Source organism: Phalacrocorax aristotelis, chromosome 12 (genome assembly GCF_949628215.1).
Source record: "Phalacrocorax aristotelis chromosome 12, bGulAri2.1, whole genome shotgun sequence".
NCBI classification, from domain to species: Eukaryota; Metazoa; Chordata; class Aves; order Suliformes; family Phalacrocoracidae; genus Phalacrocorax; species Phalacrocorax aristotelis.
In genome coordinates this window covers 8,693,844-8,712,433 of record NC_134287.1, presented here as the reverse complement: position 1 = coordinate 8,712,433, position 18,590 = coordinate 8,693,844, and the positions used below count along the sequence as shown (strand labels likewise).

Genomic DNA, 18,590 nt, shown 5'->3' with positions numbered 1-18,590 from the left:
GGACAGAACTGAGTCACAGCCCTACCAGGCCCAAGCAAGAGGCATACCAGGACTAGATCAATGTGCAGAGCTGTCCTTCATCTCAGGTGCTTGGAAGTCTTATGAAATTACTATATCTGCACTGGGTTTTGTGCCTTTTGTGTCTCAGCCTTTGCCACTGCAGGTACCTGCAGGGAACATGGATGTAGATATATTACTACATGCAAAAGCTGAACTCCTAATTTACATCCCTCTGTAGCAGCTGGAGATGAGTCTCCAGATCATGCTCATGTACTTAATAGCATGTTAAGCAACTTTGCTCAAACACATAAGACATACTGAGACAGTGCATTAAAAAAGGCTAAGACCTAATAAGATCTTCCTCTTCTGATTCATCTGCACCACACTGTGCTGAAAAATATGTTGCCTGCTAAGTTTTAGCCACAGTACCGGTAATCATCAGGTCTGATTTAGGTATCAGTATATGCTACTTTCCAGTACAAACCACCCCTCTCAGTATAGTCAATGCATTGAACAAGTCCTATTGTATCTGCTACATGAATCAGAGAAGAGATGCCACTGCACAGGTAGAAAAAGACCTTTTCCGAACTCCTCTCAAAGTAGTCAGTAAGAAGAAGAAAGTATTAGGACACACTGCTGTTTTAAGTTGAGTATTCCTCCAATATCAACTATCACCAGAGCAACCTCTGACAAGACACACAGCTGATAGCTCTCTTTCCTTAACTGAATTGCTATTATGGAGAAACAGGCTAGCTATCAGTTTCCACAGTGGTAACCACAGACCTCAGAGAAACGTATTGATCTTCTATGAGGCCAACACTGAGAACCAGCCATTCCTACCACTCAGGCTTCAGGCAGGGTAGGTGTGCAGCTGCTACAAGTAACAAAGATTTGCAACAGAGAGCACTGTCACGGCTATGAGGCTCTGAGTTTGACCTGCCTTCCTCTCTGTCTCGGAACAGTTAAAACCCCAGGTAAATATTTGTGTGCTTCATCTTAGACCTCTGCTAACCTTTCACCACTCTGTCTTAAGTGTATCTGTGTTTATCTTACCCTGAATAACATAAAGCTTTCTTATCTAAGCAACAACTACCTCCCAGCATTAAGGCCTACCCATCAGCTGCCTCCCTGGCCTGATGCACACCCCGAATGTCTCTGGTCATCCCCAAACACTGCGAACTCAGAGCTTTTACTGGGCATGCAGATTCATGCATGAGCCCAGCATCTGCGAGAAATCCTGCTTAATACTTTTGAGCCTTCCAAGACTGGGTGTTTTTTGTGCAAATCAGATGGTATAGTTTTATTTTTTCAGTGGGGCCAATGGGACCAACCAATGGTCCAATGTGACCAACCTCCAAGCAGGGAAGTACAAAAAATCTGAGTCAGGTCACAGTCTGGCTCCATATAATTACTATATAGCAAAAGTAAGATTATTCCTAAAGCAATAATAAAGCCACTTGAGATTTTTTTTTATAAGCACCAATATCTCATATTACTTATTAGTACACAGCATCAGCAATCCACATAACACTTCCCCCCAAAGGACTGGGCAACTCAGAAACATTCATATGTAAGGCAAATCAGAAGTCACCCACAAAACAGAACAAGAAAGGACATCAGGGTCCTAAGCAAGTACGAGAAATATTTTTCTCATGAAATGCTTGAATCAAGAAAGAAACGGGAATTGAAACAGAGCAAGATTCTGCCCCTGCCTGGCACTACAAGAAAGAGCTGATTTCATGATGATCTTTACTCTTGGAACAAGAAAGCACAAATGTTCATCAGAGACTGGGAAACCAAAGGAAATACCAAATGAAAGAGTGCAGCAAAGATGCATGCCTTTCTGTATCATTTAGATGAAAACATAAAATTGATGGGAAGACATTTAACTAGCAACTGAAATAAGCCTAAGAAGGGAAGGGGAGAAACCCAAAAAGGTGGAAGTGCAGATACTGCAGGTGGCTTGAAATCACAGGTAATTTTCTATAGATACACTGAAGTCAGAAGTTACAAATGAGGAGAGATCTACAGGCCCACCTAGTCCCACTTAAATCACCTGTTAGTCTACAGACTATTAGAGACCAGGGTGGTATTGGCATGTAATTACAACCAGCACCTGCCTGCTTAAGCAAGGCAAGATCAAAGTCACTTAAAAAAGAAAAAAAAATAAAATCAACATTTTAACCAAAAGGTTTGTAATTATGGGCTTGAAAACAAAATGCTGAGGCAAAAAATATCAGCAAACACTCATCTATGCTACCTAGCTCTTTGGATACTATAGCACTGTTCACCACTGTATATTTTATAGGGCTCAAGACCAGTCTGATTTCAAACGGTGTACACTGTGAACAGCAGATTCTACAGAACACAGTCAGAGTCACTCTGCATTAGCAAGGTTTGTCCGAAATCCCCCTCAAAATCTGCCCTCCTGAGGACTAGCCTATTAACCCAACCTGAACAACCCTTCTCCTTCTGTCCTTGAGCTTTGCAAGTATTTGCTGCTAGCCTTCCTATCCCCTTGCCGAGTCTTTTCCTACCCAGCTTTAACTTTGTTCTTCATGCTGACCTCTTTAGCCTCCCTCCTCCCACCCCCTGAGTGTGCAGGGTGAAACTTACGGTGCTCGGTCGTGGTTCAACCCATTCTGTCTTTGTGCATTTATCGGAGGTAGAACAGGTTTGCTGTTAATCTCAAGTCCTCTCCGCAAAGTCTCCCTGATTTGCTCTGTATCTGCAAAGAGAATTTTTTTTAAACATGATTTAGAGTCCCCAGAAACATCACAGATGTCAGCTTTTTTTTTTTTTTTAAAAGGCCTGTTTCTACAGTATGTTTCATCTAAACTCTTCCCCTTCAGAAAGAAATTAAGAGATGCTGAGGGTGAATTCTTAACAGCTCTTTCTGCAACTTAGGAGTTACTTCACTTTATAATGTCAGCTTGAATTCTCTTGGTTTGTTATGCCAGGCGAGGAGAGCTGGAACCTTTGGTACTGAGCCCTCCTGATGAGGAAATTCTGAGAGGTTTTGTATCCTTTCATAAATGAGGTGTTTGCTGTTTCTGTAGCGCTCTCAGAACAACCTGACACTTCTAGCCTTTACGCTGAAACTTACTTCTCCCATTAGGCATAACAGGGATTTGTTCCTTTACCAAACAAGTGCAAGGGGGTTCTTGAGTTTTTGCAATTGGCTTTGAAAATCTGCTGATTAATTTACAAAAACGATTCACAAAAAAAAGGAATTTTATGCAGGGCAAACTTTAGCCTCAAGCTCACGTTTGAAAATAAACTGTAAATTATGCAGTTCAGATGCAGTCTTTTTACTTCTTCGTTTTCCTATAACGTCTAATCGCCAAATACTTTAACAGGATGCTTTCCTACCTTTCTTAGAAGTTTCCTGTCTTTTTTTTTTTTTGAGAAATGTGGGAATTGGGTAAAGAAAAAAATATAAAAATTATTTCAAAATCTTTTGAAGGATATACAAATATCATCATGTATACCTGTCTTGGGCTTTTCATTTGCAGAGCTGAGGGAAAATAGCCTTTTTAGATCCAGGGCAGTTCAAAATATTTGCACAAGAGCCAGAAGGAACCCTATATGCTTTTAATTATTTTTTTTTTACCATGGAGTTAAAAAAACCAAGATACCATTCCTGTAGAAACCACTGTTAATTCCAGGAAATCTCAAGCCCTCAAATTTTATGTTGCTTCACCCATTTGAATGATATAATATGCATAATTTCAAGCATGTTTAATGGCTATGACATCTGTACCCTGAGATGGCATCTCACTGCCAAGGGGAACTCCACCACTTTTTATTTCTTCTTTCCAGAGTTCCGTATTTGTGAGTATCACTTGAGTTCAGCTACAGCAATGTGCAGTCTCAGTCCAACTTGTCACCCAAGAAGTAACAATGTTAATAAGGAAACACAGACACGGAAAATACAGTTGCTTCACCTTGCAGGTGTTTACAGTCCTGGTTTCACCCAGCGCTCAGTTTAACTTTGCAGATTTAGATTAGAAATAGCCTAAAAACTGAAAAAAAACCCCATTTAGACAAAAAGACCCTGAAGATCTCTTTTCTTCTCTCCTGCCTTCCTCAAAGAGGCCACACCAAAATTCCTTTTGGTCCCCTGAGATGTACTGAGCCTTCCAGTAACTGTACTGTTTGTTATGAACCCCAAGATGCTGCATGATTCAGCCCTTTGCCCAGACCCATCACAAAACGAGCCGAAAGGCCATGAGAGTGACTCGGCCCAGGACCTCTTACCTTTCCCAGAGAGCCGCCGTGGCTGGGTCCCAATGCAAATGCTCCTGCTGTCTTCGTCATCCTCCGGGGGCCGGCTGAGATCATCCCAGGCACATTTGGCACTCACTCCACTCAGGTTTGAGCCATCTGTCTCAATCCCTTTGTCAACTCTCTCCTGCTTGAAAAGATCCAAAACCCCAAGACTTTTTTGGGTGTTGCTTGAACCTGAATTGGAACCCACCCTGGCTCAACTCAACCTTCAGCAGCTCCTACATTATTGACCCTTCACAGCCAGTTTCCACTCTCCAACCTGAGCGCTTTGATGTATCAGAGCCAAACGTAACTACCTACTGAGACGAATCAGGGAGCTTGTCTGAAATGGAACAAACCTTTTCCATACCAGGCTGGTCTGAACTTCTACCCCTTCCTCACTGCTTTACTAGGTGGCCCCAGCAGGCACAAAACAGGGAAAGATAGAAGTGGAAATCAGCAGCCTGGGGTATGCAGAGTTGCCTCTTTCAGTGCTAGCTTCAGTTTACACCAACTCAGGTATTTATGAAAATACAGTGTATACACCTGTACAAAGCACAGCTTAGCAGTCTACCTATTATATGTCAATGATAACAAACTCCTGAATAACTAAACTTAAGATCCCTTTCCAAACTTACCAAGGAGTCCCACAATGAAAACAGCTCACAGAGAGACCCATCATTCACAAGAGCTCATCATTAAACTGCCTGGACAACCACTGCTTTTCAACGTGCTGGGGTGTTCAGTAAAGGACAAACATGCAACAAGACACAGGTCTGGCCACAATGTCAAAGCTTTTGCTCTGTTGGCAAAATTGACAAATTTCCTCCCTCGCAAGTTGGACTTTCCAAGCACTTAACCCACGTTTGGGTCTAGGAAGGTGTCACACACCAACGACAAGCAGCTGGATACTCTCAAACACCATGCATTTTCTCAGAGACATGTGCATCTGTTGGCAGCAAGACTTCCCTGAGCTACAGCCACAACTTCCACAGGACACCTACCTGCTAGGGGAACTGGCATTAGTCTGAATTTCCACCTATGTCCCACAAGGGGGTAATGTTGAGCTGAACAAACTCAGGGCTGAGCTACACCGAGGAAAGGCTGCTCTTCCCGGTGTCACCTCTCCCCTGGCACCAAATCAGCTGGGCTCGTTTTCCCCTCTTCTGAAGGGGTGTCTCTTCTGGTACTGCTCAGTGGCACTAGCAAGATCTCCATCTCACTGCTTACACCTGGGTCAACTCAGAATAGGTGGTAAGTCCCACCATTTGCAGGACAGAAACTCTGAAGATTTGAGGAAAAGAGCAGAGCTGTGTTACGCACAACAGGAGCTGATCTCTGCTTGTTATTACTACCCTCCGGTTTGACCTTGCCACTGGAGTCAAGAGACTATGGGAGCATCCAGCACTTTGCAAAATCTGTTCCCTAAGAAGCAGTTTCCACACTAAAACCCACGTAAGTTCCTCCCCTTGCCCAGCTGCACACCCTGCGCCCTAGAAAGAGCATTGCCTGTTCTTGTGACCATTCAGAGAGGATTTGAGCAGCTCAAAGATAAGCACAAGCATTCAGGGTGTGGTTGCACAGCAGTTGAAGCTGATGTAATTCACCGTGGCAGCAGTCCCACCCTCCTCCATGCGCTCCTACCCCTTCCCTTGAGCCAACTCTTACTTTTTTCAGCTGGATCACCTCCCTAAACTGGCTCTTTGGCCCAAGAGCGGAGGCAGAAGCCAGTGGCTGGGGCAGGACCAGAGCAGTCCTGACTTAGATTTAGGCATTCAAGAGACTACCTTCCTTCTGCCTCTCTCCCTGAAAGACTGCTCCTTGTTGGGATCTTCCTCTGGTGTCAGGGAAAAGTGGTCTCTATGAAAATGTAATGGGAAAATTTCAGAAAAATAAATCCGCTGGGATTTTCTTTTGATATATCCTAAACATGAAATTAGTTTTTTCACCCAGAAATGGAAGTTGTGGAAAAGAAATAAAAATACATCCGATCCTGCATATGCAAATGATGCTCTAAGTGAGATTTAGCACATGGCCCCTTTGGGAGCCCTCTGCAGCACTCTGTGAGGACCCAAATCAGCTGGCATGGGGAGGTTTAACTTGCCAGCATAGTTATTTTTCATTCCAGTGATTGGGAAGCATGGGACAGCCACCAAACTTGCCCTTTAGCAAGGAACAGAAGAGCCTGGAAGGCCCTGAGGACTATCAGCCAGAGGCTCTGGTGGACAGGCTTCTCCACCCCTGCAGAGGGGACTCCCACTCTCAGATATGGTCAGGGCCCCCTGGACAGTGTGCAGAGTCTTGGGGAGGGGGGAAAGGGACTCCTCATCTGCATCTCAGCTGGTTTGCAGAGCACTTCCTCAGAGGAAGAAGTACTGCTCTGTTGGAAACCCCTCGAGATCAAGGGGGGCTCGTGGAAACGAGCTGGCCTAAGGCAGCCTAATATGCATGCCTGTTTTATAATGTTTCAAAGTATTGATGTTGAAGGGGGCGAAAAAAACCCAACAAAACCCTAACCAGTGCAGACTTTCAGCTGGGGCAATGCACAGCTTTACCCCATCCTTAGCTAGCAAAGATGTGCCTGGGTGGAGGGGCTGTCCTTTCTCCCTTGAAAGGGAAGCCTGAGCAGGAGCTCGGAGGAGCCCAGGGCAAAGGAGGTTCAGCTTTTTCCTTCCTCAAAGAGAGGATGTTTCTGTCCCATTTTCCTCTGAGCATGTGGGAGGGATGCTCTGAGGCTCTTGTAAGTCATTGATCCCTTTCTAACTGAGCCAGAGCACTGCAGTGTGACCCGCAGAGCGGCAACCACAACTCAGGAAATTCAAATCAGCTTTATTCTCTTCTGAGATATCTGGTAAAACAGAAGCAAAGCACTGAGAATCAGAGCAGAGCTGGGGACCGACAGGGATTGTTTGACAGTGCTGCCAGGGGAATCTGAATGGCCTACAGGGAAGCCTGGCTGAACAGAAAACAGCCAGCATTGCCACAGCGTTAATTGCTGACATCCTGGGATGACATCTTAGTTGGGATCCATTCTCGGCAACTTCGAACAGAAAGTACAGCTGCTGCTGCCAGGGCTGGGTTTAGGCCTCAACCAATTCCCACAAGAGACAATGCAGCCTCAAAACAAGCTCTGCCTGCTTCCCAGGCAGGCAACGTGCTTGCCTGCTCCCAGGAAAGTTGTCCGTTTTCTCTGCCTGTTCCCTCTCTACCTCATCTTCTGCTGCTGCCTTTCAGCTCTCACACACCCTATACCACCTCCAAGAAAATGCCAAGTGAATGACACTTTATCGTTTCCCCATTAATTAGAGCAGGAGGCACAGGATGTGGCTGAACCAACCCAGCACCTTGCTCTCCATGCTCGGCAAAGGCTCTTTGCAGGACTCGGCGCCACAGCAGCAGATTTTGCCCTGTAAATCCCCAGGGGCTGTGGCAGCAGAGCAGGAAGGAGGTACACACACCTGCACATATGCACTACTGCAACGGTAAGAGGGAACAGAAACAGGAATGTCTTCAATGTGAGGAAGTCCGGAAAGACCACAGACATAGCAGCTTTCAGTGGTAGGACATACTGGTGAGGCAGAGGTACTCTTTATTTGCCTTAACTTGCCTTGGCTGACTCAGATTCCAGTAAGCTGAGCTACTTTTCATTTACAGTAAATTGAAGAAAACCCTGTTATCATTAGGAATCACCAGAGTGCAGAGAACAGACAAACACCCTCCAGGTGGGGAGAGGGCAAAATTTTGAAGAGTCTGAAAACGTTGTAGGACTTGCAGTTGTATTAGCTGCCACACTGTGGGACACGTGTGGAACTTTTTTTTTTGGTCTCTCTCAGACTGGGGTTATTTTAGATGAACAAATTCTTAAAAATAGTAGAAGTAGAATTTTCTTTTGTTCTTAAGCTTTCAAAATAAAAGATGCTGTGAGGCAACTGAGGGTAATCAGATGCAGACATGCAGACCATACGCAAATGCAATAGCATGTACAAAACGTGCACATATGCACGTGCCCTACCAGGCAAACTGTAAGTTCTCTGTTAAAGACAAATACTCAGTGATTCACTGAAACAAGGTCAGCACCACACTGGATTTGCCTGGGACTGGTGTACCCCAGTACTATAACTCGCTGAAGGGATGCAGGACTGTGTTCCAAACACATGGATCAGCAGTAATCCATGGGACGGTAACCCCTCCATAGAGGTCCTATTCTGATCTTTAAACTTCACAGATTAACTTGAACTCTGAACAAGAGGGTTTAATACATCTTCCTGCATGGATTATTAATAACTGCATGAGATACTTCTGGCTTTCCATTATTTCTCAGACCACACTAACTACTTGGCCTCAAGTGACATCCTACACGAATGAGTTACACTATCACATTTGCTCTGAAAAAATATTACTTTGTTGGTTTGAGTTTTCTGCATGTTATATCTCCTTATGCTTGCATGTAAAACAAAGGAGGAATTTCCTGATCTGTCACGTCTACATCTTGCAATCTTCTATGTGTGTTTATCTTCTATTTTCCTCCTTTCTAAAACATGCAGTCCAAATCTTACGAATTTCTCATATATGAGATTCTGTTTTCCTGGTCTCCCTTCTCTAAATTTGTTTCTAGAGCTGCCATCCACCTGGGGCTGGACATGTGCACTCTTGAACCACCTCTGAGAGGGCAAAGGGAGTCTCTAAGACTTTTCTGGGATTATTGCAAACACTGAAAAGATCACAACACCTTTACAGAAAATAATAGAACTGTTTTATACCATTAAACCAATTCTCCCTGGCTACTACAAAAGACATGACATTTTATTAACTAAAGACATACTTGCAGATGTGGATCAATCTCAAATATTGTCTCTCCTCTCCGCATATCTGTTATCAACCAGGGGCCTCCAGCTCTACAAAGAAAGACAGACAAGTAATGAACCAAACAGGCACTTCAGCTAGTCCTCCCCAACAGAATCCTCAGACTGGACCTGTACCGGAAAGAAGCACAAGACAGAGTTTAAAACAAACCTAGAAGCCCCTCTATGTTGTGTGTACATCCCATAGCATGCATTTGTCCCTTACATTTCTCAAAGCCCCCCTTTACCTAGCTGTTATCTGCCTAGTGTCTGGCACCACCAAGTCTTGCAAAGCAGTCAGGACTGACACAGGCTATATCCTGTGTGGACCCACTTTCCCACTACAAGACTGAACTAGGTTTTAATCTTACAGGTAACTGAACTGGGACTGAGAAGTCCAGTGTAGCCTAGGTCTAAGAAAGATGGGCAAGGCATGGGGTCAAGATTTACACCTCTATTACATATCTAAAGATGCAGCAGGGTCCCAACAGGACTTCAGTTTTTGCTGAGATCAGAAGTTGTGTTTAGTACCATCAAAAGCTTATTGCTCTGATAAATAACCTCACAATAGACATTTTGCCCAATTGGTACTTAATGGCTGAGTACTCAGATGGTTCAGGGAAATCTTTGGTTTCATTAGCAATAAAAGTTGGAAGGGTCAAAATGTTTCCCAACAAAGGTGATAGAAAACAGATTACTGTGAAGATGAACTACTCAGAGACTTGACTTTGGGTCACACTGCAGGCAGACTGCAGAAATCAGCCTTAGATGGTGCTTTTCATCTGAAGTAAAAACTGAAGTCTCTTAGAACTGCCATAAAAATCTTAATTTTTTTTTTTAATGAGATACTTTGTTATTGCAGTCAAAAGCCCCCTCCTCTGGTCTTGTCTGTGTTACAGTCTCCTAAAGCACTTGGAGCAATAGAAGTTAATATTTTATAGCTTTTCAGATGCATCAATAGCCACCCTTTTTTCACATCACTGTAGAAGCTGTTAATTATTAACTGCAAAGGTCCCACCTGCTTCAGTCCCTCACTGGGATGCAGAAGACTTTTACCCTGACTCCACATCAGTGGCTTAGTATTTTGCAGCTTTGCCTTCAAATTGTGCACATTTGGGTTTCATTTTATCCTTGGAAAGGTGCTTGTACCACAGCACAAAAACCAAAAACCAACATGAGAACAGACTGAGGAAAGGGGTGATATATCTGTATTGACTTAGAGGCGGCAATGGAGCCGCAGCCAGTGTTTATTGTCTTAAGAGTCCCAGAAACAAAGCTTGCAGCTGGACAAATTCATTCTATTCTAAGGTATTTGCATGAATTATCTGCATTTGTGCCTAGAAGTGAAAAGTTCAAGTTCAAGAAATTCAACAGCAAAGGCTGGACTCTTCCAAATAATCAATCAATTACAGGCCATTGTGACACTAGAGAGTGTACTATTGTGCCCAGGAACAAATATTCAGAACCATTTTGTTTAAAAAAATAATTTAAGCTACAATCACACAGCAATAACTGCCACTAAATATAAGAGAAAAATATTTAAACAGAACACCTGCAAGCCAAAATGGTTTAGCTACAACCTGGAAGCAAATAAAGCATCAACACTGCATTTAACATTTGAAACCCATCTCCTCCTTAACCCAACAATATCTTTGTTTTGCCAGATGAGAAATAGCAATGAACTTCACTTGCATGAACACTCCTCCTACTGCAAATTGGCCCACCAAGAGTGGGGTCAGTTTGAGAGTGACTTTCTCACTTTCAGACAGTACCCAAGCTTTGCTATGCACTCCACGTCAGACCCTCTCCTTCCTTTCTTTTGAACTACACAGAGAGGTCACCAGTAACAGTTGTCCCAGCTCTCTCAGGAAGAACCAATGAGAAAACGCTGCAGGCAAAAGAGGAAGGAAATTAAGCTTTCAAGACCTCATTCTATTTCACCCTGAACATGTGGACTTCCACATGCATTAATTTGCGATGTAAGTGTCTGTGCGTGAGAACGGATCTGCAACGAATTCCCATGTCTTTCTACAGCACTGGATTAAATAAGTTCCATCAACAAGTTAAAGATTGTTAATAAAAACAAACAACTGAATTGTTCTCTACAGAAATGCTCCCCTATATGGGGCTATATGAGCACTTACACTGGGACAGTCCGAAGCAGTTCCAAGATCCCTTGCCCGTTCCACTGCTGAGCCGCATGCAGTTCCTCAGTGCAAACTCCAACAATCTGGAGTAAATGAAAACAGAGATGCTAAACTGGACAGGAACTGCACAAGAACTGTAGAGAAAGTGTGCCATGTGGTGTTGGATCAAACAGTGCGGATACGGGGAAGCACCATTTCTTTAACTAGATGAGCGAGAATTAATGGAGCCTGAAATAACAGGGATTCTGTAATTCTTTATGCCCTCTCTCTACACTTACCACATGAAATGCCCTGGTCAGGTAACATTTAATCTTGCATGGCAAGACCTTAACTATAAGGAGGGCCTGGTGACAGATCAGGATTTACCAAAGATCCACTAGTCTGTTCTCACTCTTCAGTCTAGTCCACACAAGACTGGACAGGTTAGGGTCTGTGCAGAACACTGCCCTGGCAGCCATATGCTAGGAGCAAATGCAATGCTCCACCAGCGATTTCAATCAGGCAAGGGACCCGCTGCCACGAGGGAATGCTTTGGTGCTCATAAAACCTTGACCAGCTGAGTTTACTGACTAGTTACATCTTACCCAGCACCATAAAGTAAAGCTGCTTACACATCGCAAAATCCACTTGTCAGTGCAGGCAACTGCAGACTTCTGTTTTCCTGTGTAAGGCGGGATGTGTTTGCTTTTCAGGATGGAAGCTGCCACACTGAGCAATACCAGATGTCCCTCTCACAGCAGCTGAGATCAGCTGCTTCAAATGAAGGGTGAAACACCCTCAGCTGATAGAGGAAGGCAGTTTCTTCCTGATCCATCAACCACTGGCTTGTGCCTTTAAGCACAATAATTCACACTTTGGGATGAAAAATTATTTTAGCTATGGTGGAAAACCATCAACGTCAGCATGTACCCAGCCTCCCCTGCCCCTTGCAGAGCTCCCATTCTCAGGACCAGCCCTTGAAGATGCACTTTATCCCCACCCATCTCCCAGGCTTCCTCCATGAACAGCCTGAATGACCCTCGCTTCAGGAGACCCCTCCCTGGGCCTTCACTCACTAATTACATACAAACAGCCAGACTCTAAACAGGAAATTACTTTGTGTTCATTCTATTTTTTTTCTTCCCAGTCATTTATCCTCATGGGTCAAAATAAATCCATAACAACAAGAATCAAACGAAGGGGAAAACAAGTCAACTGTATGGGTTGTGGAAGATTAGAGGCCAAGAGCCTTAGGATCCAACAAGTTGACTGTCCTTTGATCCAGGACAGCTGAGCACTGAAGAAGAGACACAGACTAATGCAGCACTGACTGGGGAGTCAGCCAGGAATGACCCTGCTTAGCTTGGCTCTCTACCTCTGCTTCCAGGTCCCACAACTCCCCTTTCACCAATTAATCCCACATCCATCTCTTTCTTGTTGATAAAACACAGACTTTTGGGCACCTCAGAAAATTCAGGAAAGCCTTTGCCCTTGCACAGCGGTTGCCTTGTGCAGGTCTGTGGTAATGAAGTTTTCCCTTACATGTTGCAACTACAGCCAAGAACAAATGGGAGCAACCTGAAGCTCAAATTGTAAAATACAGACACTGAATTTTCCCACAGGATGGAAGCTTTTCCACAAAGCAGGGAGACACCAGCAGTTGGTATAAACTATGCCAGCTCTTCCACTAAGGTTAATAACTCTATATGCAATTTAAAAATGTCCAAAGCAGCCCATATCTAAGACACATCACTGAGAAGGATGACTTTGGGAAAGCAAGCAAACCTGTTCGGCTGAAGAAGATTCCCCCACTGAACAGTAGGGTTAAATAGCGAGGGATTTTTGAAATGTTTCTTTTGCAAAACAAACCTGAACCTTCCTTAAACATCAATACAGGATCAATACAGGAAAACTCACTTAGCCTCTAAAGAATCTTTGTGTCAATGCTGCAAGCTACATTTCTACCATTAAATAATGCTAAAGCAACTCTCAGTCCTGCTCCAAGCACCTCTTTTCCTGGAACTCAAACCAGTGGATCACTTACTGATACTGCCGTAGAATTAATTTGAATTTAGCTCTGCATTACCTTTTAAAAATGTTTCTCACAGCTTTTTTCCCCTATGTTCATGTTTGAAATTTCAGAGCAGTAATGTAATATTCAATACCCAGGGCTGTTTCACAGGGTAAACCTTTTCTCCATCAGACAGACCTCTGTCCTAAGAACTGAGTGTGCCATTGCTCAGTCCTAGTAAAATGCTAGCTGAATACCTTCACAGTAACAACTCAAAAATGAGATCTGTGGTAATCAAATAAGGAAGGAAGGTGGAAGACAGGGCAATAAGCATCTGACTTATCAAAGCTAAATGAAATGCAATGTTAGTCACATTCCACTCTCAGGAGGTGACAGTCAGAGCCACTGTTGCTGGGTCATACCTGTAGGAAAGTAACGACCCCAAAAGGAGTCTGCACCGGCTGCATCTGAGGGTCTTCTGTCAGTAACATATGCTGGATTCTAGATTCACTGTTGTCCAAAGGGCTGTGCCATGATACGTGGTCACCGCTGCAGAAGGTGTTTTCTGCAAGGAGAGAAACAAGAAATATTTAGTCCGTAAAGTCTGTTAGAATACTCCTGTTAGCATCTGCTCCTGACCACTGTCAGGCAGGGACCTCTAGTCTGGACCAGGACAGTCACTGGTGGCTATTCAGAGTGACTGCCTCCAGCCGGCTCTGCTGAGTCTGAGTCAGCTGAAGCACCTGAAGCAGGAAAGGGGTCTCACTGAGCCACCTGAATTCAAGCACTAACTTTAAAATTGCCCTCTCTTGAGTTCTGTGGCAAAAATGGTGTCCTGCTTTGACATTAATCCCAACGCAGGAATACCAACAAATAAAGTTAGTTTCCCTCTCATTTAATATTAGTCTTGTTTCGAGAGAGGGCACAGAGTCAGCAGGCCATACTGGATGCCTATGGGATGGCGATTCATACTTCATTTGCAGCTCTTATTTGCCACAAAGAAAAGACTCTGAAATGTGAATTAAACACAAATAATACTCTGCTATATCTAACAAAAATCCACAGTCTGCTGCCCAACTTGTGGTGGTCTAAGTCAAAGTCACTTGCTTTCCCAGTTGTCTGGTGGCTCTGGTGCAGAATTTTAATTAATATGTTCCTTCTTTCCCAAACAATGAGAAAACCAGTAGGCTATAAATTTCACTCTATGTCGAATAGACTGAATCAAAACAAAGACTCAGAAATTACCCTTCCCCCTTCATGACTGTAAGCATTCCTTTCTTTTCTTCCTCTCCTACTTAGAAAGATAATCCCATGTTCCACAGCTGGTGCATGCCAGCAGGCACACCAGAACCCATCTGTATGTTGCTGCCCCATCACAGGAAAGGCTAATGCTTGCTTTCTGAGTGAGCTAGAAGTAAAAGAACCAACCATGACGATTTTCACACCAATTAAAGCACACTCTATTTGCAAGCAGTTCCTAGAGCGTGTGCACAATAATGTTACCTAGGTGCCTGCCTTGTCCTCGGGTCTTGTGCTTGTCCCACTCCAGGTACAGTTTCTATAGCACATAGAAATAAACAATCTAGAATCCATATTCTGCCCTCTGACATAGGTGTAGTGCCCCATGGATGAATTGAGTACTGCCTGTCTGCTTCCAAAGTCAGTGGCAAGCACAGTGCCCTTCTCCCTGACCAAGCTCATTGATGAAGCCAGTCTGGGCTGCTGTCCTCACCATGGTCTCTCCCGAGGCCACTCTTACAGGAGAGTGGGAAGGGAGGCCTTGCCTGCTGGAGGAGGACTAGGACTTCCACTGCAGACTGGAACATGTCAGAGGTTACTTGAGTTGCTGTCTGTCAAGACTGGACCATCTCATATGATACAGAGCAGGATCCAATTCAGAGGATTGTTCTCCTCTGCCCTGCAGCTACAAGCAGACGTGGTCCTGGATCTTCACCTAACCGTCCCACATTACCTTCCAAATACACGTCGATCTCTTAAATAAGTATCTGTAGGGCTTATCTGAGAATCCTTGAACATGGCAGCTTCTGCAGCAGCATGAGAGAAAGAGCATTTGCCAGTAGCTGCAGCTTTGTCCCCAGTCATATTAAACATCAGAGACTGAGGAGTCAGGTGCTTGCGCGCCACTCACTGTGCATCAGCACCACCATGACTGGGTGCACCTAATCTTAGCCAGCAGCAAGTGCAGGATGCTTTGAGGGAGCCATCAGTGGCGGGCAGGTAAACTAATGAGAGTCATCTCGCAGTTGCTGGAGTTAAAAATACTCAGAGTCCCCTCCCTAATGAGCTAACTCATGCTCACCCATCCATGGGTTTAATGCAGGCAACTCGTCGTTTCTCCACCAGGTGTCCCCATTGGTGTGTGTTTGAACAATTATGATAAGTTTTTTTCAGATCAATTTCTTGGACAACTCACTTGATTAAGAATAAAAATAAACTCCAAATACCATAAGGAGCTTGGCATGAAAGACGAGGCATGTAACAGAAGTGTTGTGATAAGTACGGGAATGTTTTCCCTAGTTAAAATTAGGAAAGAAAGAAAACACAGCAAATGCAAGCTGCTTTAAAGAAAGAGTTTATCATTATGTACATTAAATTACATGCTTTCAGCTCTGCAACTGAAAGGAGTGGTTCAGATATTACTTTACCTTTAAAGTTGGGGAAATATAAGCAGAGAGAAATGAAAAACATTTTTTTTTCTTCTTATCAATGATTGGATTAAAGAAACAGCACTTAGAAAGTTGCAGAGGACCTTGTGATATTTTCCAGGTTAGCCAAAATGTGGCCGATTAATTTTTTTTAAATGATAAAAGCCTCTCAGTCACAGTTTTCAGGAATGAAACAAAGCCACAAAGAGCTTATTCTTGGGCCCTGTCTTTATACCACAACATTTTGCCCATCAAATGCTCACACAATTCTATGCTGATCGATCGCTGCATTTCACTGCTGGTGCTGCTTCTCCTGGGAAAGCCCAGCCCGTTTAGAGCAGGTTTTCAAATGCAAATGTCTCTGCTGGAAACCCACCTGTTTATGTCCATGTGAACACTGAACACTTAGAAAATCTCCTTCTCCCTTGCATGCACATGAACACCACAAAATTCACACTGACTACTCAATTAAATCAGGAAAAAAAAATCTGTAGATAACATGAGGCCGAATTAAAACCTCCAAGAGTGCAGGAAATTCAGAATTACAGCCTTATTCTTAATTAAAAAAAATACAGAATGTCAGCTCTTCACTTGCTGCATTGTAGCCCATATGGAATGTAAAATCAGCTCGTGTACAGAGACCATTGCAGCACTGAGGACAGCCTGAATTGCAGGACCTGTAGCCACAGAAACTAAGAAATTACAGAAACAAAGGCCTAGATAACCACTTTCTCTTGACTCGTGCTGGAAACAGGGATGAGCATCCTCCCTTCCCACCTTTCACATTCATGTTTTCAAAACATGACAATCAAAATCTTTTTTACCCAGAAAATCCTAAAGTTCTCATAAATGATTCGTCCAAAGTAAATTTATAACTAAGTTTGGGGCTTTCACAAATGTTGAATTAGAATATAAAACACCCAGATAAATCCTCAGAGTCATCACAGGACAGGTGGATGTGAAGACTCCCGTAGTTTTTGCACTTTTCTATCATTTGTAGTGCTATCAATAAAACACTTTGTACAACCTGCCTTTCATTCACAAACATGTACAATGTGCTAGTATCTCCTACGTGTACACACATATTTCCATAAAACCAAGAGATGAGTAGGCACAGGACACACACTCACCCCAGGTACAGGATGAGCATAAACACTTTACAAGGAGCAACACACTTCAGTCAGACGTGCCTAAAGACAGCTTCTGTTGTTCCCAAGAATGCATCCCTACATCTCCCATACCATGTAGACCAAGCAAAGAAGCAGACTGCCATCTCCAAAGTAATTTGAGATCTCTGTTTTGCCCTGTTATGAACCAAGGACGGAGCTAGAACCTTCAGTGATAACAATGCCAGTATGGGTGTCTCAACAACATTCATGGTTTCATAGCCATACCTCTCAGTACACGTTTTGATGCCTACTGCGGATATCAAATGAGACTCCTACACTCACAACTGGAAGCTATTTATATACTAAATATTGAAAATACAGACATGAAAATAAGTATTAATACACCTGTAAAAGAAATGTATGTAAAAATAAAAGATTACAGGAAGAAGTTTATGTCCCTGGAGCACTGACCCAGCCTGACAGGACTCACTGCTACAAACACCCCAAAACAATTTCTAGTTTTAGGACAAAGCATGACTCCCCCTTCAGATAAGCATAGAACATTGTTTTGCAAATTAACCCAGTTTAGTAAACCTGAAAGTTTACAGCTTCAGAAGCAAAGCTGGTTCTACGAGGACCCCATCACAACACTGATGCTGACCCAGGGCCTTGTAGATTTGGGAACAGCCTCTGGTTTATCCACGTCCATTTACAGCAACCATCAATCCAACAATCTTAACAAGCTCTGCTATGACAACCCTTTTGACCTGCTGTAATGCTGTGCAGATTAGCATACTGTGGTAACATTTCTTACTGGTTTTGAGGAGGGACTGAGGCACAACAGATGTTATAAAAGTCCTTTTGCACTGTATTTCTTAATGAGACAACATATATTTGCATCCAGAATCCAGGAAAAGGGGAGATGGCTTTCAGTGGTATCTGTGAAAAATCGCAGGCTACTACTGAACAAGCACCTTCTCTACCATTTCAAGACAGTAACATTGTCTGCCAGGACTTGGGTATCATTTGCTGCTGCAGAGACTTCTGCCTCTTTGAACTTCGGTGTTACCTGACTCCACAGTAAAGCCAACAAGAGATGTGACATGTCCAGGGAAACCATTTTATATAATGGGAGGAGTCTGACATGTTCTTCTAATAAATAGCAAGCCTCAAACCAGAGGCCAGTTGGTGTGTTCCCATGCTCAGGAGTAAGTTTGGAGGAGACTTCTATGAATGGGGAACTAAGGATGCTCTTTTCTCTGTGGGTTTGCACATTGTAGATGGATTCATCATTGCCTAAAGAGGAAGGAGCCCTGACTAAAGCTTTTACTGCAGCTATGGCACACACAGAGGACCCTATCTAGATTCACTTGTGTCCAAGGTCAAGTGTAACACATCTCCACTCTTCTCCACTGCAGAGGGCACAGTTAGCATTTTTACTCACCTGCTCATTTTTACCATCCTTTAAGAATCAAATCTCTCCAAGAGCCCTACCACTCTTAAGTCTGTTTGACATTGGTCAGCTGGTTCAAACACCATTAGGGTAGCACAGTCAGTCTTCTAGGCAG

The 18,590-nt window shown here is 43.6% G+C and overlaps 1 protein-coding gene across 3 annotated transcripts in view; it reads right to left on the bottom strand.

Annotated features, from left to right (window-relative positions):
• The window catches only part of SUFU (SUFU negative regulator of hedgehog signaling), a 98,467-nt gene that overhangs the window by 33,038 nt on the left and 46,839 nt on the right, over nt 1–18,590 (bottom strand). For 2 of the 3 annotated variants that reach the window (XM_075108159.1, XM_075108162.1), the window contains 5 exons: nt 13,670–13,812; nt 11,255–11,340; nt 9,092–9,164; nt 4,261–4,417; nt 2,617–2,728 (listed from right to left, as the gene is read on the bottom strand). In XM_075108159.1, the coding sequence (XP_074964260.1) occupies nt 2,617–2,728; nt 4,261–4,417; nt 9,092–9,164; nt 11,255–11,340; nt 13,670–13,812 (571 nt within the window). The remainder of the gene's footprint in view (nt 1–2,616; nt 2,729–4,260; nt 4,418–9,091; nt 9,165–11,254; nt 11,341–13,669; nt 13,813–18,590) is intronic. The other variant, XM_075108161.1, reaches the window with a different exon arrangement.